This window comes from Scyliorhinus torazame, chromosome 2, assembly GCF_047496885.1.
Source record: "Scyliorhinus torazame isolate Kashiwa2021f chromosome 2, sScyTor2.1, whole genome shotgun sequence".
NCBI classification, from domain to species: Eukaryota; Metazoa; Chordata; class Chondrichthyes; order Carcharhiniformes; family Scyliorhinidae; genus Scyliorhinus; species Scyliorhinus torazame.
Genome location: NC_092708.1, coordinates 209,557,951 through 209,583,646, shown reverse-complemented (window position 1 = coordinate 209,583,646; position 25,696 = coordinate 209,557,951). Strand labels below are relative to the sequence as shown.

The window sequence follows — 25,696 nt, the reverse complement described above, 5'->3', positions numbered from 1 at the left end:
TTACATTTAAGGAGGAGATAGGCAGATTTTTAATTAGTAATTTCATAGAATTTACAGTGCAGAAGGAGGCCATTCGGCCCATCGAGTCTGCACCGGCTCTTGGAAAGAGCACCCTATCCGAGGTCCACACCTCTACCCTATCCCCATAACCCAGTAACCCCACCCAACACTAATGGCAATTTTGGACACTAAGGGCAATTTATCATGGCCAATCCACCTAACCTGCACATCTTTGGACTGTGGGAGGAAACCGGAGCACCCGGAGAAAACCCATGCACACACAGGGAGGATGTGCAGACTCCGCACAGACAGTGACCCAAGCCGGAATCAAACCTGGGACCCTGGAGCTGTGAAGCAATTGTGCTATCCACAAGGCTACCGTGCTGCCCTTCAATGGGTTGAAGGGTTATGGTGATTGGGCAGATAAGTGGAATTGAGGCTGAGAGGAGATCAGCCATGATTGTATTGAATGGTGGAGCAGACTCGAAGGGCTAAATTGCCAATCCTGCTCCTTATGTTCTTGTGAAACTCAAGTATTCCAATGTTCTCATTGCTAGCTTTCTGAACAGAATTCTGCATAAATCTCAATTTACCCTTTTCCGTACTTATCACAGCTATCCTGACCAACATATGTCTCTGCTTCTCAGTGCATCAAAACCTTTGTCTTTCCAATTGATAAATCTCCTGATTGATCCTAGTGCTACCAACTACTGAATATCTACATTTCTGTCATTAATGACTTTTCTAACAGAAAAGGCGAGGTTGCGCAGTGTTTGGCACTGCTGCCTTATGGCGCTGAGGGCCTGGGTTCGATCCCGACCCCGGGTCACTGTCACTGTGGAGTTGGCAAATTCTCTCCTTGTCTGCGTGGGTCTCACCCCCACAACCCAAAAGATGTGCAGGTAGGTGGATTGGCCACACAATATTGCCCCTTAATTAGAAAATGTTTAAAAAGAACAAAATACCTGCACTGCGTACCTCCTCAATACATGCTACCATTATTATCCATCTACCATTGCCTCCGGCATTTACTGTTGCACTGTAGAGCTGTTTTGCTAAGTCCAACATTGCTAGGTTATTTTGTGCATTCAAAAGCTTCCTCATAGCCGATATAAAGCAGTGGTTTTGTCCATGTTCTTAACTTTTCTCTTACTCCTTCTTGGGACTGATTTCAAAGGTGATAGGTGTTCAAACATTTACAATGGTACTGTTGCACGATAAATGTAAGTTGCTCTATTTCGTTTCAGGTCAGCGAAATTCTGGAAGAAGTTCATATTAGTGAATGTTTTATGAAATGTGGAGTGTGTAATCTATTTCAGATTTAGCTCATTCAAATTTTTTAATACTTGGCATTTATTGGGATCAATTTGCAATAAATATTTGATGTGGATTAATAAACCTATGATTTTAGAAATTTGGGCTGGGATTTTGCCAAGGTGGTAAGGGCTCTGGGGCCAGAACCAGAGGCGACCCCACTTCAGCAAATGGTGCGATCCTATAAAGGACAGCGATCTATTCCCAAGAGCTATGAGCCCAGTTAGAGGCAGGCAGAAAAGCCGAAGGTGCCTACAGCAGCGAGGGAAGAATTAAAAAAAAAAAAAATTTACAGGGTCAAATGGTGTAGGAGAAACCTCTGGGGCAGGTAAGTCTGCATGTGGCCTGGACCAGGACTATCAAGATGTCCGGGAGGCAGGATTCTCTGCCATTGCCAGGATACCCCAGTACCAGGGGGTGATAGAAGGCACGCATGTCGCCTCGCCCGCACCGGGCGCTCTGGGAGTGCCCTTCATTAACAGGAAGGGGATTCGCTCCCTGAACGTTCAGCTCATGTGCGACCACAACCTCAGGGTCATGCACGTGTGTGCTCGCTTCCTAGGGAGTGTGCATGACAGCTACATCCTGTGGCAGATGGAGATCCCTAGTCTCTTTGAGAGAGACACCCCAGGATAACCAGTTGGCTCTTGGGTGATAAAGGGTACCAGCTGAGGTCCTGGCTAATGACTCCAGTGCGAAGGCCGGAGACCGATGCGGAGACCCGATATAACGAGGCCCAAGTGGCCACCTGGGCTGTCATTGAGCGGTGCATCGGACTGCTCAAAATGTGGTTCCGAAGCCTCGACTGCTCTGGTGGTGCACCCCCAGAGAGTCGCCAACTTTGTGGTGGTTTGCTGTATCCTCCACAATCTGACACAGCAGTGGGGCGACTTGCTGGAGGTGCAGGAGGAGGAACATGCGCCCTCCTCCTCTGGAGGGGCTGAAGGACGAGCCCAGTGAGGACCTGTGGGAGCAGCCGGAGAATGGAGGACAGGCAGCCATGGCGAGGGTCCGGCATACCCGGAGGACCAGGGAGGCCCTCATCCTCGCCCGCTTCTCATTGGATGAGGTTCCGCATCTTACCCCCTTCCTCCGCTCCCACCCACCATCTTTGATCCCCGTTCCTGTCCCCACTTCCCCTTTTCTCTTCCGGTCCGCCTCTCCCTTCAACCATTAGTCTGCCTACCCCCCACCCCCTCCCTCCCAACCCATCACCCTGTCCCACCTTCCCAGGGTCTGCGTTACATCATTCCAGGATGATGGGCCTGTGTTGGCACTGTCAGCGGGTCAATATACAAGTCAGGAGGGCGATGATAACCCGCTGTGTGCTGAGCTTTGGTGCTCCTCAATTTATGCTATAGTCTGACTCCTGTCTGTCTGCTGACAGGACACTCACACCCATCACCTGCACATGGTGTGCCTCAGGTCGCACCCCTCAGATATAGGACCACCTTACCCGAGAGGCTGGGGAGGGCAGAGGCAACTGGGGGAGGGTGGAGGTTGCAGGCTGACCCGCAGTACGGAATAACGTGGCAAAGGCTTCACATGTCTCGAGTAAACGTGTTTTAATGGTCGACAGTCGTGACCCTAACTGTCCCTAGCTACCTGTTCTTTCTGTTAAACCTCAGATACTTTCGACTAGTTTATTTAATCAAAGGTTTATCTAGGTGTCTTTAACAACGAGGAGAATAAATTCCAGTTCAACAATATTTATTTCACATAATTAAACCGTAAATTACCCACAAAATATGCACTAGAGGTACCCAAGATCAGTTTATACTACCCGCAAAGATGGCTTGGTGGGGCTATGGATTTGATCACTGCGTTCCTCTGGTCCATCGTCATGAAGGTGGTTCTTGCTAGCAGTCCCTTCTTCCCTTCCTTCTCTGGTCTTCTCTGGTCTGGTCAAGGTCACCTCCCACGTCGAGTCTTTGCTGCTGAGGGGTCCAGAGTGCCTACTTTTATCCCCCCTTAGCTTCGCGCCCTTTTTCCACTTCCTGTTGCCTTTTGCCAATGGGGTATCAAGAGAGGGTTTAAGTGTCTAATGATCCAATTGATGCCCGATTGACAGGTCACCTGAGCTCGCCCCAGGTGTCCATCTCCAGTGGCGTTCTTAGCACGTACGTCTTTACCAAATAAGCTGACGGCAGGAACTCCAGGCGTCCGAGAGTCTGGCCCAGCCTGGGCTTGCAACAATAGATCGGTGCATATCAATTGGATCGATTATCTCTTGATGGCCAATTGACAGGGCAGGTCCGGACATGTCTTGGCAGGCTGTCTGACCTTTGCTGTATTCAAACTTGGTCAGTTCGAATTCCCATGGGCTGTGTGCTGGAGTGATTGTCGCTTGTTTTAAAGTGCCCAATTCTTTAATTTAAAATGGCCAATTTTAGTCAGGCTGAAAAGTTAAGCCCTGGTAGGTCACCACATACCGATGGTGCTACACCCCCCCCTGTACCCTCTGTGATCCTCAAATTGCTTAGCCCTCCATGCTCTGCCGCCAAGTCTAGATGTGTCCCCAGGATGCACATCAAAAGTTGAGGCAGCCTGCTGCTTACCACACCCTGAGGCTTTGATACTCCTGGCAGGTGTCCTCTGTGGACCCTGGGAACAGAGGACCCCGCTGCCTTGCTGGTCGCACATGGCTCGCCGTGCCACCCTGTTCTGCCTGCTGACCCCGAGAGGCGTCGTTACCAGGAGGGGTGGGACTCGGGAGAGCTGGAGACCACTGTCGTCGACTATAGAGAGGTTCCGTGGTGGCCTCCAGCACTCCCTCCTCCCGGACGGACACGTAAGGCCCTGGGTCTCACCATGGGGTGGGGGCGCGGTTGGAGTGAGCTCCAGAGGCCCCTGCATCATCAGACTCTGCCAACCTTGGTGACTCCACATTGTCTCCTCCATGGTGTTGACGACCTCAGCGATGCCCCTCTGTGACCTGGCCGCATTCTGCAGTGCCTCACCAATTCCATCCACGTCTGGGACACGTTTTTCAGTGACTGGGACATGCTCCACAGCACCTCAGCAAGGTCCACCTGTGCCAGGGGCATGTCCCCTAGCGACTAGGGCATACTGTCGAGACCCTCAGCCATGGCCGTTACTGACTAAGCAACACCCTGGTCCCACCACTCATGCTGCTCATGTTGTGCCCCAGGCTTTCCACTGTGGTTGTCACCCTAGCAGTGTTGGCCTCGTTGCCACACATTGCCGGCGCCATCTCCTGCGTCCATAGCCTTGGAACTCCTCGAATCAAAGAACAAAGAACAAAGAAATGTACAGCACAGGAACAGGCCCTTCGGCCCTCCAAGCCCGTGCCGACCATGCTGCCCGACTAAACTACAATCTTCTACACTTCCTGGGTCCGTATCCTTCTATTCCCATCCTATTCATATATTTGTCAAGATGCCCCTTAAATGTCCCTATCGTCCCTGCTTCCACTACCTCCTCCGGTAGCGAGTTCCAGGCACCCACTACCCTCTGCGTAAAAAACTTGCCTCGTACATCTACTCTAAATCTTGCCCCTCTCACCTTAAACCTATGCCCCCTAGTAATTGACCCCTCTACCCTGGGGAAAAGCCTCTGACTATCCACTCTGTCTATGCCCCTCATAATTTTGTATACCTCTATCAGGTCTCCCCTCAACCTCCTTCGTTCCAGTGAGAACAAACCGAGTTTATTCAACCGCTCCTCATAGCTAATGCCCTCCATACCAGGCAACTAATCGGTTATGGACCCCCTGGTGTGTCGCTGACACGCCCCTATGAATCTCACGGCTGCACCTTAGAATCTGCATCAGCTCCGGGATAATCTGGTCCAGAAGCTCGACATCAGACTTGGACCCAGCTGGATCCTGGGATCCAGCTGATCTCTGACTGCTGTCTTCCTTGGATGTTTATGCTTCCACCTGATGTGCATCAGCAACGGTGTAGTGTTCACCAGATTGTGCCCCACCAAGGTGTGTGTCTCTGCGCTGTTGGAGGGTGGGATGATAGCTGTGATGCCTCAATGAAGCCATCATTGGAGCTCTAGGAGGTTTTCTCTTGGAAAGTAGGGCTGGGGGCCGACAACATCTGATGGAGATCCAGTGGCAGAATGGAGATGTGGTCAGTGTGAGGGCAGGATCATTATGTTTGGCATGAACAACATACGTATGGCACGTCATCTGGCGGGGGACTGGCGTGGACACCGCTGCTGGGAAGGAGTGGGTGTTCTCATGGGTACCAGTGTGTGCTGGGGCACGGTATTGTGCTGGGGGATGGGGGGGGGGGGGGGGTGATGTCAACCCTTGATTCATCGGGTTTATGCCTCCCAGGTGGCACTGGCTGACCTTTGGCTTACCATCCGACCCCCTTGGGGGAACACGATATCCCATCTGGACTGCACTGTTTTCACTGTTTGAATGCCAGGTTGACATCTCCAAATCGTGGAGCGGATCTGCATGGTGGCATGGCTGCGTGCTGTCTGAGGTTTGTTCTGTGGGATCGATTTAAGAGCTGCTCCCCCTCGTTAGAAGGGAGCACCAGGCACAGTTCTGCCGAATCTGCTGGCGGGACAGTCATTTCCCACGTGAAGCCCATGGGGCATCATTACCAGCCCTAATTGGCGTTAGATACAGGTGGCGGTGTCGCCAGGTCGACTGTCAGGAAGTATTTCTTGCTCACGACCACACTTAGAAAAGTTTCTGTTAGATCGCGCCCAAAGCCTCTTTGCATCCTCTTTATGTCCATCTCACTGCTTATTTCCCACCTTTGCAACATCAACAAATTTATATAGGTTATACTCTGGGTCCCCTCAACTAAGTCTTGAAAGTTAATAAATAGAATACATATCACTTTCCCCTGAACTTTATGATGCTTAACAATGTAATTTGGACCAGAACCTGCCCTACACATTGTTTTATACAATGAAATCCAGCGCCTCCATTTCTATTTATGTTGTTGTCCTTCAAACATCTGAAATGGCTGCTGTAGTAAATGAAAGAGCCATAGTTATGTTGCTGAATGCAGTTCGGACTTCAGAATCCAAGTGGTACGAGAGGTTGTGCAGGATTCAGACACAATTTTCAACAGATTTTTCATCAGCTTGGTTTCCATCAAAACATGATTGAACATGAGACATGAGAGAATCAATTAATTCACGGGAGTTGCACACCAGCTGGGGGCTTGTTTGGCCAGCAAAGCTCGGGTTCCTTAAACATCCTGTTGCATTGTAGTAAACCTCTACTCACTAGTTTGCTTGTGAGGTAACTCCATAGTTTTTGGCCTCAAGCTGTGCTTTTCACCAAGGGGGTTTATTTGCCTCAAATAGAATGGTTTCAACTTCAGAAATACCACTTTGAGGACAAAGAACAATACAGCACAGGAACAGGCCCTTTGGCCCTCCAAGTTTGTACTGATCATGATACCAACCTTTGCCAAAACCCTCAGCACTTCCTTGTGTCGTATCCCTCTATACCCATCCTATCCACTTGTTTGTCAAGATGCCTTTTGAATGCCGTTAATGTAACTGCTTCCACAACCTCCCCTGGCAACGCGTTCCAGGCACTCACCACTCTCTGCATAAAAAATCTGCCTCGCATGTCTCCTCTAAACTTTGTCCCACAGACCTTAAACCTACGCCCCCTGGTGATTGACCCCTCCACCCTGGGAAAGAGTGCCTGGCCATTCACTCTTTCCATGCCCCTCACAATCTTGTGCACCTCTATCAGGTAACCTCTCAACCTCCGTCTTTCTAATGAAAACAGTCTGAGTCTATTCAGCCTCTCCACATAGCTAACATCCCCCCAGACCAGGCAACATCCTGGTAAACCTCCTCTGCACCCTCTCCAAAACCTCCACATCCTTCTGGTAGTGCGCAATATTCCAAGTGCGGCCTTACCAAGGGTCAATACAACTGTCGCATGACTTGCCAGTTTTTATACTCGATGCCCCATCCAATGAAGGCAAGCATTCTGTATGCTTTCTTGACTACCTTGTCCACTTGTGTTGCCACCTTCAAAGATCTGTGGAATTGCACGTCCAGATCTCTCTGACTTTCTATATTCCTAACAATTTTGCCATTTACGGTATATTTCCCCTCTATGTTAGATCTACCAAAATGCATTACCTCACATTTGTCCGGATTAAACTCCATTTGCCATTTCTCTGCCCAAACCTATCTATGCCCTGCTGTATCTTCTGACAATCCTCAACACTATCTGCCACTCCACCAACCTTGCTGTCATCCGCGAACTTACTAATCAGACTGGCTACATTTTCCTCCAAATCGTTTCTGTACACTACAAACAACAGAGGCCCCAGCACAGATCCCTGTGGAACACCACTAGTTTCATTCAGAAAAACACCCTTCTACTGCTACCCTTTGCCTTCTGTGACCGAGCCAGTTCTGTATCCATCTTACCACCTCACCTCTGGGGCGGGACTCTCCCCTACCCTGCGGGGCAGGGGGTTCCTGCGTGATGGAGTGGCGGGAACCACTCCGGCGTCGGGCCGCCCCAAAGGGGCGGACGTCTCCGCCCCTTTAGGGGCCAAGCCCTCACATTGAGGGGCTAGGCCCGCGCCGGAGTGGTTTCCGTTCCACCTGCTGATGTGGAAGGCCTTTGGCGCCACGCCAGCCGGGGCCGAAAGGACTTCGCCGGCCTGCGTAAGTCCACGCATGCGCGGGAGTGTCAGCAGCTGCTGACGTCATCCCCACGCATGCGCAGGGGAGGGGGTCTCTTCCGCCTCCGCAATGGTGAAGACGGAAGAAAAAGAGTGCCCCCACAGCACAGGCCCGCCCGCGGATCGGTGGACCCCGATCGCGGGCCAAGCCACCGTGGGGGCACCCCCCGGGGCCAGATCGCCCCGCGCACCCCCCAGGACCCCGGAGCCCGCCCGCGCTGCTTGCTCCCGCCGGTAAGGTAGGTGGTTTAATCCACGCCGGCGGGAGAGGGTTGACAGCGGCGGGACTTCGGCACATCGCGGGCGTGAGAATCGCCAGGGGTGGGCCTGCCGACCGGCGCGGTGCGATTCCCGCCCCCGCCGAATCTCTGGTGGCGGAGAATTCGGGACAAGGCGGGGGTGGGATTCACGCCAGCCCCCGGCGATTCTCCGACCCGGCGGGGGGTCGGAGAATCCCGCCCCTGATCCCGTGTGACTTCACCTTTTGTACCAATTTGCCATGATGCACCTTGTCATAGGCTTTACTGAAGTCCATGTAAACTAATCCACCGCCCTCTCCTCATTGGATTGGATTGGATTGGATTTGTTTATTGTCACGTGTACCGAGTTACAGTGAAAAGTATTTTTCTGCGAGCAGCTCAACAGATCATTAAGTACATGAGAAGAAAAGGGAATAAAAGAAAATACATAATAGGGCAACACAACATATACAATGTAACTACAAAAGCATTGGCATCGGATGAAGCATACAGGGTGTAGTGTTAATGAAATCAGTCCATAAGAGGGTCATTTAGGAGTCTGGTGACAGTGGGGAAGAAGCTGTTTTTGAGTCTGTTCGTGCGTGTTCTCAGACTTCTGTATCTCCTGCCCGATGGAAGAAGTTGGAAGAGTGAGTAAGCCGGGTGGGGGGGATATTTGATTATACTGCCCGCTTTCCCCAGGCAGCGGGAGGTGTAGATGGAGTCACTGGATGGGAGGCAGGTTCGTGTGATGGACTGGGCGGTGTTCACGACTCTCTGAAGTTTCTTGCGGTCCTGGACCGAGCAGTTGCCATACCAGGCTGTGATGCAGCCTGATAGGATGCTTTCTATGGTGCATCTGTAAAAGTTGGTAAGAGTCAATGTAGACATGCCGAATTTCCTTAGTTTCCTGAGGAAGTATAGGCGCTGTTGTGCTTTCTTGGTGGTAGTGTCGACGTGGGTGTACCAGGACAGATTTTTGGAGATGTGCACCCCTAGGAATTTGAAACTGCTAACCATCTCCACCTCGGCCCCGTTGATGCTGACAGGGGTGTGTACAGTACTTTGCTTCCTGAAGTCAATTACCAGCTCTTTAGTTTTGCTGGCATTGAGGGAGAGATTGTTGTCGCTACACCACTCCACTAGGTTCTCTATCTCCCTCCTGTATTCGGACTCATCGTTATTCGAGATCCGGCCCACTATGGTCGTATCGTCAGCAAACTTGTAGATGGAGTTGGGACCAAGTTTTGCCACGTAGTCGTGTGTGTACAGGGAATAGAGTAGGGGGCTAAGTACGCAGCCTTGCGGGGCCCCGGTGTTGAGGACTATTGTGGAGGAGGTGTTGTTGTTCATTCTTACTGGTTGTGGTCTGTTGGTCAGAAAATCGAGGATCCAGTTGCAGAGTCCTAGGTTTTGGAGCTTTGATATGAGTTTGGCTAGGATTATGGTGTTGAAGGCAGAGCTGTAGTCAATAAATAGGAGTCTAATGTAGGAGTCCTTGTTTTTGAGATGCTCTAGGGATGAGTGTAGGGCCAGGGAAATGGTGTCTGATGTGGACCGGTTGCAGCGGTATGCGAATTGCAGTGGATCAAGGTGTTCTGGGAGTATGGAGGTGATGCGCTTCATGATCAACCTCTCGAAGCACTTCATTACGACTGAAGTCAGGGCCACTGGACGGTAGTCATTGAGGCAGGTTGCCTGGCTCTTCTTTGGTACCGGTATGATGGTGGTCTTCTTGAAGCAGGTGGGGACCTCGGAGTGGAGTAGAGACAGGTAAAAGATGTCCGTGAATACCTCTGCCAGCTGGTCCGCGCAGGCTCTGAGTGCACGACCAGGGATCCCGTCTGGGCCCGTCGCCTTCTGAGGGGTCACTTTCAGGAAGGCCAATCTGACTTCGGAAGCTGTGATGGTGGGTATGGGTGAATTATGAGCTGCTGGGGCACTCGCCAGCGGATTGTTGGTTACCTGCTTGAACCGAGCATAGAATGCATTGAGTTCATCGGGGAGTGGTGCGCTGCTGCCAGAGATACTGTTCGGCTTCGCCTTATAGCTCGTTATGTTGTTTAGTCCTTGCCACAACCGCCGAGAGTCTGTCTGTGACTCTAGCTTGGTTTGATATTCTCTCTTGGCATTCCGGATGGCTTTGCGGAGGTCGTACCTGGATTTCTTGTATAGGTCAGGGTCGTCTGCTTTGAACACCTCAGATCTGTCCTTCAGTAGGGAGTCAATCTCGCGATTGAGCCATAGTTTCCGGTTGGGAAACGCACGTGACAAATCCCAAATTTCTTTACCCGTCAGTCTGGCCTCAATAAAAGTCGAGATGGATTTGCAGGTACAGCATTAGTTATTTTATTTAGCTTGCAAGCTTGTTTCATTTCACAGAAGCATAGGACACATCTAGTCTCCTACATCCCGGAAAGCGAATGAACAAAGAGACAAAGGGATCTCTGCAAATCAGTTCAAATGGTATCAAGTTTCACATACACGATTCCCATAGGTCAGCCTATACCCCTCCTGACCTAGTCAGACATTCTGATTGGCTCACTTCCAATCCCTTCCTCTGGCCCCTATTACCCAGCATCCTTTTCTCCTCCTATGGTGGACACACCTCTTCCTGCTTTGCCATGCGGTCTGAAATCCTTTGTCTGTGAACTCACCAGAATGAGACTGGCCTATCTCTACATTACAGTAACTAATATCTCTAAAGTAACTATTTTATATCACATTCGTCACACGTACTGCTTTCTTTGGCACGCAGTCGTCCACACATTTGCTGATGAAGTCTGTGACGGTGGTGGCATACTCATTTAAGTTGGTCGCTGAGTTCTTAAATATGGACCAGTCCACTGTCTCTAAGCAGTCACGTAAGAGCTCTTCTGTCTCCTCGGACCAGCACTGCACAACCTTCTTAGCTGGATTCTCCCGCTTGAGTTTCTGCTTGTATGCCGGGAGAAGGAGCACCGTCTTATGGTCTGATTTCCCAAAGTGCGGTCGGGGGATTGGACGGTAGGCGCCCTTGATTTTTGAGTAGCAGTGGTCAAGAGTGTTGTCGCCCCTGGTGGGACAGGAGATGTGCTGGTGGAATTTTGGCAGTACACTCTTGAGGTTGGCCTTGTTGAAGTCTCCGGCCACGATGAACAAGGCCTCCGGGTGTTCTGTTTCGTAGTTGTTTATTACTGTGTATAGTTCGTCCAGCGCCTTCCTCACTACTGCCTGGGGTGGGCTGTAGACCGCTGTGATAATGGCTGAAGTGAACTCACGTGGAAGATAATATGGGCGGCACTTCACGGTCAGGTATTCCAGGTCTGGGAGCAGTAGGTCGCCAGAGTCGCCACATCCAAGCACCAGGAGGAGCTGATGAGGAGGTAAACCCCTCCACCCTTCGCTTTGCCTGATGATGCCGTGCGGTCCGCCCGGTGAATTGAGAAACCTTCAGGTTGTATGGCACAGTCCGGTGAGGCAGGGGTGAGCCATGTCTCTGTGAAACAGAGCACACAGCAGTCTCTTACTTCCCTCTGAGATGTAAGTCTGGCGTTAAGTTCATCCAGCTTGTTTTCGATCGCTTGGACGTTTGCCAGGAGTATGCTGGGGAGAGGAGTCTTGAAACCGCGTTGCTTCAGTCTAACCTGCAGACCGCCGCGTTTCCCTCGCTTCCCCGGTTGGTGGCTGCTGCTGGATGATCCTGGGATCCGATGGCCGATGTCAGCTCTTGTGGAAGGTAGGTGGTTGCGTCTGGCGGGGTCCAGGGCGCTGGCAGGGTCCCGGGCGCTGGTTGAGGTAGAGGGGTTGCTAGGGGGGCATGTTTGCGTTCCGGATGGGTCCCGGCGTTATGCGGGCGCGGGAATACCTTGCAGTGCGTTCGGGTCCTCGCGCGGGGTCTCCGCCGTTTCAGGGGTCCTGGGTCGTGGGCAGGGGCTTCCTGAAGCAGGTTGGGCTGGATCCCGTGGTCTGTTCCCTCCCTGGGCGCTCCTGGGATCGGATCTTGAAGTAGGCCCGGTTGAGCCTCCACGTGGATTTTTCTTTCTTCCATCACCAGGTAGGTCGGGTCGCTGGGCGGGTCTCTCGGAGTCGGGTTGCTGGGCGGGTCTTTGGGGGTCGCGTAGGGCCGGGTCTTGCCGTCGGGGGTCGGGTCGGGAGCTCCGGGGACTGGGCAAGGCGATCTGGGGGCTGGCGTCGGTAGTTAGGCCGGGTTTGGATCAATCTTCTTTGTCACCCCCTCAAAAAACTCGATCAAGTTAGTGAGGCACGACCTCCCCTTCACAAACCATGCTGTCCATTGCTGATGAGTCCATTTGTTTCTAAATGGGTACAAATCCTGTCCCAGAGAATTCTCTCCAATAATTTACCTACTACTGACGTGGGGCTCACCAGCCTAAAGTTTCCAAAATTATCCCTGCTACCTTTCTTAAACAGCGGTACCACATTAGCTATTCTATAGACTGTGCGCCGGGGAAAGTGGGGGTGGGGGGCGGTGGTGTTAGGGTGAGTGTGTGTTGCGGTGAGGGTGGTGTGGGGGTTACGGTTGTGTGGGGGTGAGGGTGGTGGGAGGGTATGGATGGGATGTTGGCACACGGGGAACCGCATGGTCTCACCATCTCGCCGTGGCCGAGCTCCACCTTGCCCCCTCCCGTTCCTCCCGGCCGGCAACTCCGTCCAGGACCCTCTGCCTGGCCACGGTGAGGTTCCGCAGGTCCGACGGTTCCACTCTTGTCTTCTCCTGCTCCCAGCAGTTATGCACAGCCTTTCGGTGGGGGGGAACAGAAAATTACAATGTTAGACAGTCCAACTCATGCAGCCCAGGGGGTGGGCAGCTGGTGGCCTCAGTGGCCAGGAACTGCAGATCGAATGACGCCTTCAGTGCTACTTGAGGATTTTTTTTAATGTCTCTTTTCATTTGTACACATCAAGTCATTTTATTGTCAGATTTATACTACAGCTGCCTCAGCAAGAGCTCTATCACTTAACCGTTACATTTCCTATTTCAAACAGGCTACAAGGGCCACAGCGAATGTAGGAAAGATGGTCCTAGCCATAGAGCGCTTGCTGAAGCTAGAGCGATTGCTGAAGCCAGAGAGGAAAGACATCATTATGATCCACCCCCAGATTCAACAAAGCAGTTGGTGAGCAAGCATCTAAAGGATTTTCTTTTTGTTTATTCTTTCATGGGATGCGGATGTGGCTGGGCCAGCATTTGTTGACCATCTCTAATTGACCTTGAACTGAATAGCATGTTAGGCCATTTCAGAAGACAGTTAAGAGTCAAATACATTACTGTGGTTTTGGAGTCACGTGTAGGTCAGACCAAGTAAAGATAGCACATTTCCTTCTCTAAAGGACATTAGTAAACCAGATGGGTCTTTCCAACAATATACGATAGTTTCATGGTTGCTATTATTGATAATATATTCGTGATTTATTAATAGAACCTAAATTCCATCAGCTGTCATGGTGTGATTTGAACCTTTTATCCCCAGAGCATAAGATGGGCCTATTAGTTATTTCGCACTATGCCACCATCCTCCCCTAAATTAGTTTGCTTGCATTTAATTTTATACTTTTCCTTTATATTTTAGACACTTGAATATTTTTTCCAAGTGCAGGGGGAGCATAATGATTTTAGTTGAATAGCCTCCTGCTGTCCATAGAAAGGCAACGGGCTGGATTCTTCCAAAATGAGACTATGTCCCCACGGCGGCGTAAAACCAGTGGAGTTTTACTGCAGAAATTCCTGCAAATAAGTTCAACGAATTCATAGCTCTGCAGGGGGCTAGCAGGGACCCGGAGTGAATCTTGCAGCTTTTGCTGCCGATATGGGCCCCCGCACTTCTGGGTCTGAGGCTGCACATGCGTACGGCGGTGACCTCCAGCGGCCGCGCCGTGCTCCATGGCAGACTCAGACCGCAGAGCCGCACCGAAGAAAGAGACTCCCCGATTGGCCGAGCGCCGGACCCTCAAACCCGTACACCAGCTAAAGGATGACCTCTGGTTTGAAGGTTAAGATCTTGACCATTAATTGAGAAAGGATAGAGGTCTATATCTCAATCACTGAGCAGAATCCTTGGGTGGGAATTTGTCCCCTCCCCCCAGCAGTATGTTTTTCCGCAGTGGACAGCGTTGTCAGCGGAACCTTCCGGTCCTGCCATTGTCAACTGTTTTTTCCATTGTTTGGACTCTCCGTCGCCAGAGAACCTGTGGTGCAGGGTCACTGTCGGTAGGACCGGAAGATTCCGCTGCCAGAAAAAGTTGGAAAATTTGGTCCTTGTGTTAAATACCAATGTGATTGTGGCTGGTTCAGAGTGTCTGGAAGGGTCTTTGACTCCAGCAAGTAGTTTCAATAGTGGGGGATGGAGATTTTGGAGATAATGGGTTGGATTATTCCGCCCCGCCTACCGCAAGAACGGGTGGGACATGGACATTGGAGAAATCCATTGACCTCGGGCGGGATTCTCCAGTCGCCAGATGGGCGTGGCCAGAGAATCCCGCCCAATGCTTTGTAAAACTCAGCATGACAGTCCTTTAGACGAGGTTTTCAGCAATTCAGGGCTTTTTACTGTCATAGTACAAGTATTCTAATCTTGGTTCAGAACAATCAATACCCAAGTCATTCTCGATTTCTAGTTGATTAAATACAGCCAATTGTTTGTTGCAATTCAGCAACTAGTTTAAGTACTTTATTCACTTTCACCTGCACTTGTCAGCATTAACAATCATATTATCCTGCCTTTGAAGAGGGAAGTAGTCCTGCCACTTTATATATCATTGGTCTGACCACAGATTTAATTCTGAGAATTGGGCATTTCCTAAGAGGAAATTACCAGGTGACATGATTGCTGTTTTAAATATTCTAATGGAACAAAATAACATAGACCTTGACCAACTATTTGACCTTGTTCAAAGCATTGAAATCAGATAACATAGCTTATGTTTGAAAGGGGCTAAATACTAAGCCTTGTTATGTCTAACAATGGTCCCTGTTTTAAAAATTGTGAGTGGACTGAATTTGCCCGTCACTATGATTTTTGGCACATCCTGACTTCCATTGCAACTCACCCTGTGGATCGAGGACTGGAGCGGAAACTGCTTTTTCAAAAGAGGAGGCAGGAAGGGTTCGACAATAGATCCACAAGGAAGCTCCAGCCACTGCATCCAGGTGCTATGGTCAGACTTGAGGATGCCGGTGGAAATGGATAGTCAAGTATCGCAAAGGTATTGCAACAGGTAGGTCCACATGTGATATTGGTTCTCACTGAGCATGGTTCAGTATTGCGAAGGAACCGAAGAATATTGTTAAAAGTGCAACGTCCTTTTGTGTTGAGTCCAGCAGAAGAGCTGTTATGCAATCCCAAAACAATTGAGGAGGACACAGACCACACAACAGAGCCAGTGATCAGAGAAGCATCCGCAGCAGTGAATGTGGAACAAGCAGGAATACCAACAACAAGTGAAAGTGGAACACGATCGCCGATTCAGCCATCACTCAGGAGATCAACCAGATTACGTTGCAAATCTGACAGACTGAACTTGTAATAAACTGTGTACATTATATGTTTAAAGTTATCATGCATATCAGGTTGATTAAAGAAGTCACATTTGTAAAATATTAATACTTTCAAAGGAAGGGGGATGTGGTGATATGCATGTACACATCAATGTACATAGTTGTCTATCAGTGCACTTAGTTATCAATATGACCTCTGACCAGCAAATGGCGCTATATATCTATCACGTGACTCGAGACACCCGCCAGTTGGCAGTAAGTCGTACAAGAAGGTAGTCGCACTTAGATTAGCTCCAGGATAATTCACTGAGTTCACTTAATAGCCATCGTCTGTATTATAGTTTGTTAGTTATCTTTTCTACCTGTCTGGTTCCGTTTGAGGAGACCAGCACTGAGTTAGGTACCATGCCTTGGTTAGATCTCGGGAACAGATATTAAAGTGAGCCATATTAAAGGGGCTGGATTCTTCCAAAATGGGGCTATGTCCTCACGCCAGCGTAAAAACGCTGGCGTTGCACTCCCCAGTTTCTTGCAAAAAATAAAAGTCGATTCACTTACCTGCAGGGGGCTGGCAAGGACCCGGCGAGCTTCACGCTGCTTTGACTGCGGATATGGGCCCCCGCACTTCTGGCTCCGAGTCCACGCATGCGCACAGCGGCGGTCTCCAGCGGCCGCACTGAGCGCCATGGCGGAATCGGACTGCGGACCACCACCTACAAACTAGGACCCCCAATCGCCCGCGCACCTGAGGAACCTTCCAGCCCGATCGCTGCCCCGGCCGCCCATAAGACCCCCCCCCCCTGATGCTCGACCGCGGACTGAGTCCGCAGCCGCCACGCGAGAATCCCGACTGGCCTACCACATTAGTTCCACTCCGTTGGAACCTTGGCCGGTTGGGAGCGGAGTATCACTGGGCAGGCATCTGTCAATTGCCCCCCAGCCGCACTGCGTAACTTGCACACGCGCGGATATTCGGGGCCCTGAGAATCACCGGAGCGGCGCCGGGTCTGATTCCATCGGGAACTTTGATTCTCTGCCACCACGCCAAACACGATTTTGGCGCGGGGCTGCGATGAATCCAGCCCTAGATCTCACAAGGCGTGGCAAGCTGGGTAGATCACGGAAGTGGGATCACTCGTCATCTACCAATCGCCTTGCGCCGCACCGCTCTGCTTTTCGGTCGCAGGTTGTTGGGCTTACCCATACACACTTTTGGAATAAGAGTGTAACATTTACAATTCTCCAGTCATCTGGTACCACCCCAGTAACCAACGACGAGGAGATTATGGCCAGCGACTTTTCAATTTCCTTTTACTTTCCTCAATATATAGCAACAGTGATTTATTATCATATTTTGGCTTACTGTGCTTTCTTTTGCTGATTAATTGCCATGGTGAATGGCTGCTGATAACAAACTTCCACTGATATGTAACATATATTCAAAAGCAGTGGAATAAATATCTTTACAGCCCCCATTCATCCTTCATAAATATTGATCCAGCTATCTTTCAAAAGTGTTGTTTGATCCTGAATCTTTGGGGATCTCTTGCACTCTCCTGAGGGAAACTCATCCATACCATTTTCTAAACTTGCTCCAGACCTATGGGGCAGAATTTTACGAATATTTATCAGAGTGTCAGGCTCTGGCTGAACACCGCTGTATCTCTCCAGATGCACAGTTTTCAGACAATATTTTCTGACACTTAATACACAGAGGCCGGGATTCTCTGAAACGGCGGCTAAGTGTTGACGCCGGCGTAAACACCAAAACGTTTCACACCAGCATCAACGGGCCTCAAAGCCCAGCGATTCACTTACCTGAAGGGGGCCAACAGGGCGCCGGAGTGCTCCGCGCAGTTCCGGCTGCCGATAACGGGCCCTGCACTTCCGGCCGCGGGTCGGCACATGCGCGGACCCACACAGCAAGCCGGCCCCCACAAAATAGACCCCCCGAGATCCCGCCCGCCGATCAGTGGCCCCCGATCAGAACCCTGGCCGTCCTGGAGGACCCCCCCCCTCCCCCCCGGGTGATGGGTACCCCCGCTCCCCACCAGGGCGGCCGCGGCAGCCGCCACTCCAAGTGCCCGCCAGGTGGAACCATGCTACAACCACGCCGACGGGAACTCGGCCAGCTGCCAGCGGAGAATCGCCACGGGGGCCTCTTTAAATGGACCCCGACTGGGGGCGCATCGACCGCCCCCGCACAACTGGCGGCGATTCTCTGGTCCGCGGAGAATCGCGGGAAGGCGTCGGACCAATCGCGGGTCTGACACCCCATTCTCCGCCCCCACGCCATGCGCGATTTCAGTGCGGAGGCTCAGAGAAACCAGCCAGAAAGTCTGGAGGGTATGGTTCATGTTGTGTTCTGTGACCCTGGGCTGGATTCTCCGTCTGGGAGACTAAGTCCCCCACGCCGGCTTGAAACGGTGGTGTTTTGCGCCAGGAAAACTGGCGCGAAACGACCACCGATTCCCTACTCGGAGTTCAGGGGGGTGCGGGCTAGCAGGGAGGCAGCGTGGAGCTCCCATCTCTAGCTGCCGATACGGCCTAGAGAGTTGTCGGGTCCATAGCCGTGCATGCTTCATGATGGACGGCGTGGATGCAGCGTGCGGGTACTCCTAGAGTACTCCGCTTTTCAGAGGGCGGAGCATCCTGAAAGCGGCACCGCCCCCGATTTAGGCGACATCAGGGATTCTCCGCCCCGTCGCCGAAGGCAATTTCGTCATCGGAGATCGGAGAATCCAGCCCCCCTGTCTTTGCAATGATTCATACAGAACGTCTGGTGACTTACCTGGACTTATGATTTATTGATTGTTATGGGCCAGGGTTTCGAGAACCCCAAAGTGTATCATGGAGTTCACCTGATCCACAACTTTTAATAGATTGTGGTATGGGGAGCACACGGCCCGCTCTACAGGTGTGGTACAGCAGAAATGGAAAAGTTTTTTTAAATGCAAAACAATGTTTATTCTATGAACTCAAGTTAACCTTTTAAAACATACAGTGAACATCTTAGCAACCATCAATTAAAATACAACCCCCAAAGAATACAACACTAAGTAATCCTTAATAACTTCCCAAACAACATCCAGAAGACAAAAGAAACACCTTATAACAGAAGGACATTAGGTTTACATTCACTACTGAGAACATTTATAATTCTGAATTCACCAAATGGTCAAGAGATAGTCTTTTCATGGCAGAGAGGTCAACAGTACACCTGCTCTGTCTGGCTTCAGCTCCAACACTGAAAAGGAAACTAAAACACACCCTGCAGCAAACAGCCCAAAAAGAAAGTAAAAAGCTGACAGACAGCCCAGCTCCACCCACTCTCTGACATCACTGCAGTAGAAAACACCCATTTCTTAAAAGTACTCTCACATGACACCTCCACCCTCCCAAAAAAATAAACCATCAACTTCAAGATGGTTTCTCACGGCCGCGTTCGCTGATCCCATCAGGGGCGGCGAAGGCGTTGGCTGGGCTAATGGCAGAAATGGGAGTGGTGGACCCTTGGAGGTTTCTACACCCGAGGGAACAGGAGTACTCGTTTTTCTCACCAGACTACATAACTCCTCATCTCTTACCATTAAAGATTGACTAGCTCCCGTATGTCTTAATATTGTGACTTCTTTACCTGCTCCTCCTGATACACATGAGTAAACTTTACCCACACAAGTAAATTATTTAAAGAGATCTGGTACCTTCTTATCAATCACCTCTTGATCAGGCTGTACAATCTTTTGCACCTTCTATGCTTCACTTGGGCTTTCCATTACCACTTTAACAAACCCCACTGTCTTATCCTGTTTTATCACATCAGCCTTCCCAGTGCTTTTCTTCAACCACCAACACTGACTTTACATGGCCTGGTTTATTACAGTGAAAACATTTGAAACTTTTCATTTCTTTTCCACCCTCCTGGATGTCTCTTTTAATCTGAGATACACTCTCATTATCTCCCATCAGATCACCTTTACCTTTACCACTTGAGTATTTCTCATGTACTCAGTTTCTATCCCTCACAGGATGAAACTAATGTCGAAACCAAGCTTTGATTTATGTACTAATTCATAATCATCTGCCATTTCTGCTGCTAATCTCGCAGTTTTAACCCTCTGCTCTTCCACATGAGTTCTCACTACATCAGGAATTGAATTTTTAAACTCCTCCAAAAGTATAATTCCTCTGAGAGCATCATCAGTTTGGTCAATTTCAAAGCTCTTATCCACCTATCAAAATTACTCTTTTTGAACCTTTCAAACTCCATGTATGTTTGACCAAATTCTTTCCTTAAATTTCTAAACATTTGTCTGTAGGCTTCATGCACTCGTTCATATGCACCTAAGATGGATTTTTTCACCTCCTCATACGTCCCAGATACCTCCTCCGGTCGTGATGCAAACACTTCACTCGCTCTACCTACCAGCTTTGTTTGAATCAGTAATACCCACATGTCCTGTGGCCATTTCATTTGTTTCGTCACCTTCTCAAATGAAATGAAAAAGTTTTCTACCTCCTTCTCGTCAAACCTTGGCAATGCTTGGACATATTTAAATAGATTCCCACCAAGCCTTCGACCTTGACGCTCTTTCTCAATATCCTCATTACTACCATCCAACTGTACATTTCCCTTTACGTCTGCCAATTTTAACTGACTGTCATGTTTCATGGCCATTTTCTGAAGTTCAAACTCTCTCTCTTTATCTTTTTCCCTGAACTGTATCTCCCTTTTGCTTTCTTTTTGTTTTGCTAGGGCTATTCTTTCTTTTCTCCTTTCTTCACTCTCCTTTTATTTTCCCTCTCTCTCTTTCTTTTTCTTCTCTCTCCCTTTTTCCTCTCTATCTCATTCTCTCTCTCTTTCATTTTCCTCTCTCTCTCCTTTTTTTCCTCTCTATCTCTTTCTCTCTCTCTTTCTTTTGCCTCTTTCTCATATTCAATCTGCTTTAATTCTTTCTCATGTTCCATTTGTTTAATTTGTAACTGAATTTTTGCCATTTCCGACGAGTCAAACTGTATCTCAGGCAACTTTAAATGCTTAGCCACCGCCATAATTATCTCATATTTTTGCATTTTGTCAGGTAATGTTAACTGCAATGTTTCTGCCAAATCTAACAGTCTGCTTTTATTCTCTATCCGTAAGGTACTGCGGGTGACCGTCTCCACCCCAAAAACTTCAGAGCCTCTGAAAGAGCCATTGTCCACAACACACTCCCAACTTAGACTAGAATACCACACCTGAAAAGCAACCACAATATGCTCACCCTTCACTGTCTTTAAGTTCACTAAGCCAATCCAATAGATTTACTTTTATCCTGGATGAGCCCCCAATTTGTTATGGCCAGGGTTTAGAGAACCCCAAAGTGTATCATGTAGTTCATCTGACCCACAACTTTTAATAGATTGTGGTGTGGGGAGCACACGGCCCACTCTACAGGCGTGGTACAGCAGAAATGGAAAAGTTTTTTTAAAGCAAAACAATGTTTATTCTATGAACTCAAGTTAACCTTTTAAAACATACAGTGAACATCTTAGCAACCATCAATTAAAATACAACCCCCAAAGAATACAACATAAGTAATCCTTAATAACTTCCCAAACAACATCCAGAAGACAAAAGAAACACCTTATAACAGAAGGACATTAGGTTTACATTCACTACTGAGAACATTTATAATTCTGAATTCACCAAATGGTCAAGAGATAGTCTTTTCATGGCAGAGAGGTCAACAGTACACCTGCTCTGTCTGGCTTCAGCTCCAACACTGAAAAGGAAACTAAAACACACCCTGCAGCAAACAGCCTAAAAAGAAAGTAAAAAGCTGACAGACAGCCCAGCTCCACCCACTCTCTGACATCACTACAGTAGTAAACACCCATTTCTTAAAGGTATTCTCACATGCCATGATTTACATGTAGGGTAACAATCAGAATGCTCTGCAGACTAACTTACAATTTGAGTCACATAGACTCTCCTGGAAGTAACCTTATGTGTGACTGTCCTGGTGTATGCCTTACAACCTTCTGGCGAGAGCTGGATGTCACATGACTGATGTCTGACGCCACCGGCTGTTTGGAGGTTGCATTGCTAAGTGTATACAGTATTATTCACAGGCATATCACCACAGTTTACGCCATCACTCTGGCGGGGTAGGGCCTTCCAGCTTTACAGAGATCATGGTGTTATCTTTCAAGGCTGCTCTGATTAGCTCTGGAATTAAAATCTCCACAGACCCCCCCCCCATGGACACAGAACACCCTCTGCACCAACCTCCCCACAAGCATTGTGGCAACACCCCCCACCATGAAGGTATTTGGGCTCTCTTCCACTCTTCCCCCCTCCTGCACAGCCACACAAGTATCGGGTGCCACACTTCCCCCTCCCCCTCTTCACCTCTTCACTGTGCCAGTATCGCAAGCAGTCCATCCCTCACTGCCATCACTCCCGCCTCACTGCCACCATGCTCCCTCACTGCCATCGCCACCCTCGCTTCTCAGGCATCACCCTCTCCAACTTTCATAGACATCACCCTCCCACCTCCACAGGCAATGGCCCACCACACATAAGGGACCCCCCCCCCCCTCCCCCCCCAATGTGGCAGTGCCGGGTCACTTCTCACCTGTGCCAAGAGGTAGTGCCAAGCAGTGCTAGTGGGCAATGCCAGGGCACTGCCCAGGTATGTCACTCTCCCCTGGAGACTACATTTACCTTGACGCCACGGGCAGGTCCCCCTCAACTGATTCAATTGCTGGGATTTGCGGCCATTCAACAGCCCTTTTTATGTTGTCTAAACATAGCATCTCAAAGTTGATGTGGAACTATTTACAAAGACTGTTCAATTTGACTTCCAGAGAGTTCATTGTGATGAGAAAAAGGTTAATGTTATGAAGGTTCTCCATCTCCATCATATCTGTTCTGATGACGCTACTTTCGGCAACTTCTTTTTTCCTGAACCAAGGATTCTTCCCCACTGTGGCTGACAGAGCCCTCAGCCATGACTGACTCATTTCCAGCACTTTTGCCCTCACCCCTTCCACTCCCTACCCGAAACATGGTAGGGTTCCCTTGGTCCACACTTTCCACCCACCAGCCTCCATATCCAACGGATACTTCTCTACCATTTCTGCTACCTCCAGAATGATGCCACCACCAAACACATAATTGCCTCCTCTGTCCTGTTAGTATTCCAAAGTGACTGTTCCCTCCACGATATCCACGTCCACTCCTCTGTCACCCCCAGCCCCTCACCCCCTTCCCTCAGCACCTTCCTGTTGTGTTATGCTTCTTCATGTAGCATAAGCTGCTTCCTTGATGTATGCTCTGACAAAGGAAGGTTCAGACTTGGAGATGGGTTGAACATATTTATTGAACAGTTAACAATTCTCCTACTTGAGTTCGACTCTCCTGCTAATCTTGCTATAGTAACTCAATCTAACTAACCAGTCTGCTCTAATCCATGCGGTTGGTGTGATGCTTCCTGATCTGCCCCTATCTCTCTGAGTGCCGCCTATGGAAAGAGAGAGAGCATATGTGCCCTGTCCTTTTATATGGGCAGCCTCCTTGTGGTAGTGTCACCTCTGGGTGTGTCTTGACTCCCATTGATCGTGTCCTATCTTACTGACCTATTGGTTGAATGCCTGTGTGTCATGATGTCTCTGGTGCTTCCTCTAGTGCTTATTTAGTCCTAGTGTATTTACATTAACCCCTTGTGTATTTCCAGTGATGCATATCACCACACTTCCCATGCTATTGGAGGAGGTGCAGCACCTACCCCTTTACCCCTCTCTCATCACTGTCCATGGTCCCAAACATTCCTTCCGGGTCCTGCAGAGATTTACGTGTACTTTTTTCACTGCTCACAATGCAGTCTTCTCTACATTGGGGAGATCAAATTAAAATAGGGAGATACTTTGCAAAACACCGCCACTCAGTCTGCAAGCATGTCCCTGAACTTCAAGTCACGTGCCATTTCAATTCATCATGTTGTGTTGCTTCCACATTTCTGTCCTCGGCCTGCTATGACTTTACTGTAAAGACCAATGCTGGAGGAACAAACATATTTGGATGAGGCATTTTTCAGAGTTCTTATAATAGAATCACTACAGTGCAGTAGGAGACCTTTCAGCCAACCGATTCTCCACTGACTCTGCATAAGAGCACACTACCAGGCCCATTCTTCTACCCCATTCCTGTTACCCCCGCAAGCACACCTAACCTTTGGGTGCTAAGGGGCAATTTAGCATGGCCAACCCAACTAACTTTTAAAAAAAATTTGGGGTACCCAATTTATTTTTCCTATTAAGGGGCAATTTAGCGTGGCCAATCCACCTAGCCTGCACATTTTTGGGTTGTGGGGACGAAACCCACACAAACACGGGGAGAATGTGTAAACTCCACACGGACAATGATCCAGAGCCGGGATCGAACCTGGGACCTCGGCGCCATGAGGCAGCAGGGCTAACCCACTGCGCCACCGTGCTGCTCTACAACCCAACTAACTTGCACATTTTTGGACTGTGGAAGGAAACCAGGGCACTCGGAGGAAACCCACGCAGACACCTGGCGAACGTGCAAATTCGACAGTCACCAAGGTTGGAATTGATCTTGGGTCCCTGGTGCTGTGAGATAGCAGTGCTAACCACTGTGCCGCTCTGGACTCAACATTTAATTCAACACCTGCAGACCATGAACTCTGCCCTCCATTTTTTATTCAACACTTTCAATATACAACACAACAAAGTAAAATCACCCCCCCCCCACAATCTCCATGCTCCAACACCCCAGTAACTCAAAACAAATGCCCCCACCCCCTCAATCCGCACCCCTTAGCAGCTGACGGTAACCAACTTGTTAAAGTGTCATATAATCAGACCCCATCTCTTGTAGAACTCCTCACTCTCTCTCCCCCCCCCCCCCCCAAACTCCTCATTTGCCCCCCTCAAAATGAACTTCACTTTCTCTAAGTACAAAGACTCCATCAAGTCTCCCAGCTATACTGAGGCACTGGGCAGAGATGCTGACCTCCATCCCAACAGGACCTACCTGCGAGTAATCAGCGAGGTGAAGACTAAAACATCTGCCCCCGCTCCTGTCAGCAGCTCAGGCATGTCCGACACACCAAATATGGGCCTCAGAGTACTGGGCTCTAAATCCACATGCAGGACCTCCAACATGGTGCTGAAAAATGACCTCTAGAATTTCTCTAGCTTCGGGCAGGACCCGGACATATGTACATGATTGTCCGGACCCCTCCCACACCGTTCACAACTGTCCTTCATCCACTCAAACAACTTGCTCATTCTCGACTTCGTCTGGTGCGCTCTGTGTATCCCCTTTAGCTGTATCAACCCCAGCCTCGCAAACGAGGTTGAGGCATTCACCCTCTGCAACACCTCACACCACAACCCCTCCTCCAGCGCCATCCCAAGCTCCTACCATTTAGCCATAATCCCCTCCAACGATGCCATATCCTCCTCAAAAATCCTTCTGGAGATCACCGAGATGTCTCACCCTCCAGCCCCATCACTAACAACATCCCTCCAACGCCACCACCAAAAAAGCCGGGGAACCTCCTTTGCAAAACCCCACACCTGCATATACCTAAAGGCCTCTCCCTGCCGAATCCCAAACTTCTCCGTCAACTCCTCTAAAGCCGCGAACCGCCCTTCTAGAAATAAGTCCTTCATTTCCATCACCCTCTGCTCCTCTCATCCCCGATCGTGCTGCCCCGATCCAACCTCCACACTGGCTTTTCTGCAGGCCCTTCTCCAAGACAGGCCCCTTCTCCAAGACCACATCACCAAATGCGGAGCATGACTTGACATAACAATCGGCAAGTATTCCACTTTTCCCGCCCTCGACAATAACAACTTCCCCATAATAAAGAGGTTGATCTTTGAGTGCACGTTATGCACGTGCGAAAAGAAGGAATACTCCCTACCCCGGATGCAAAACCTCCCATAGATTCGCTCCCCCCATCTCATTCATA

The 25,696-nt window shown here is 49.6% G+C and overlaps 1 protein-coding gene across 2 annotated transcripts in view; it reads left to right on the top strand.

The window, feature by feature from the left end:
- Positions 1 to 25,696, top strand: part of spag16 (sperm associated antigen 16) — a 1,374,442-nt gene that overhangs the window by 125,761 nt on the left and 1,222,985 nt on the right. For both annotated transcript variants that reach the window (XM_072483243.1, XM_072483236.1), the window contains exon 9: positions 13,199 to 13,329. In XM_072483243.1, the coding sequence (XP_072339344.1) occupies positions 13,199 to 13,329 (131 nt within the window). The remainder of the gene's footprint in view (positions 1 to 13,198; positions 13,330 to 25,696) is intronic.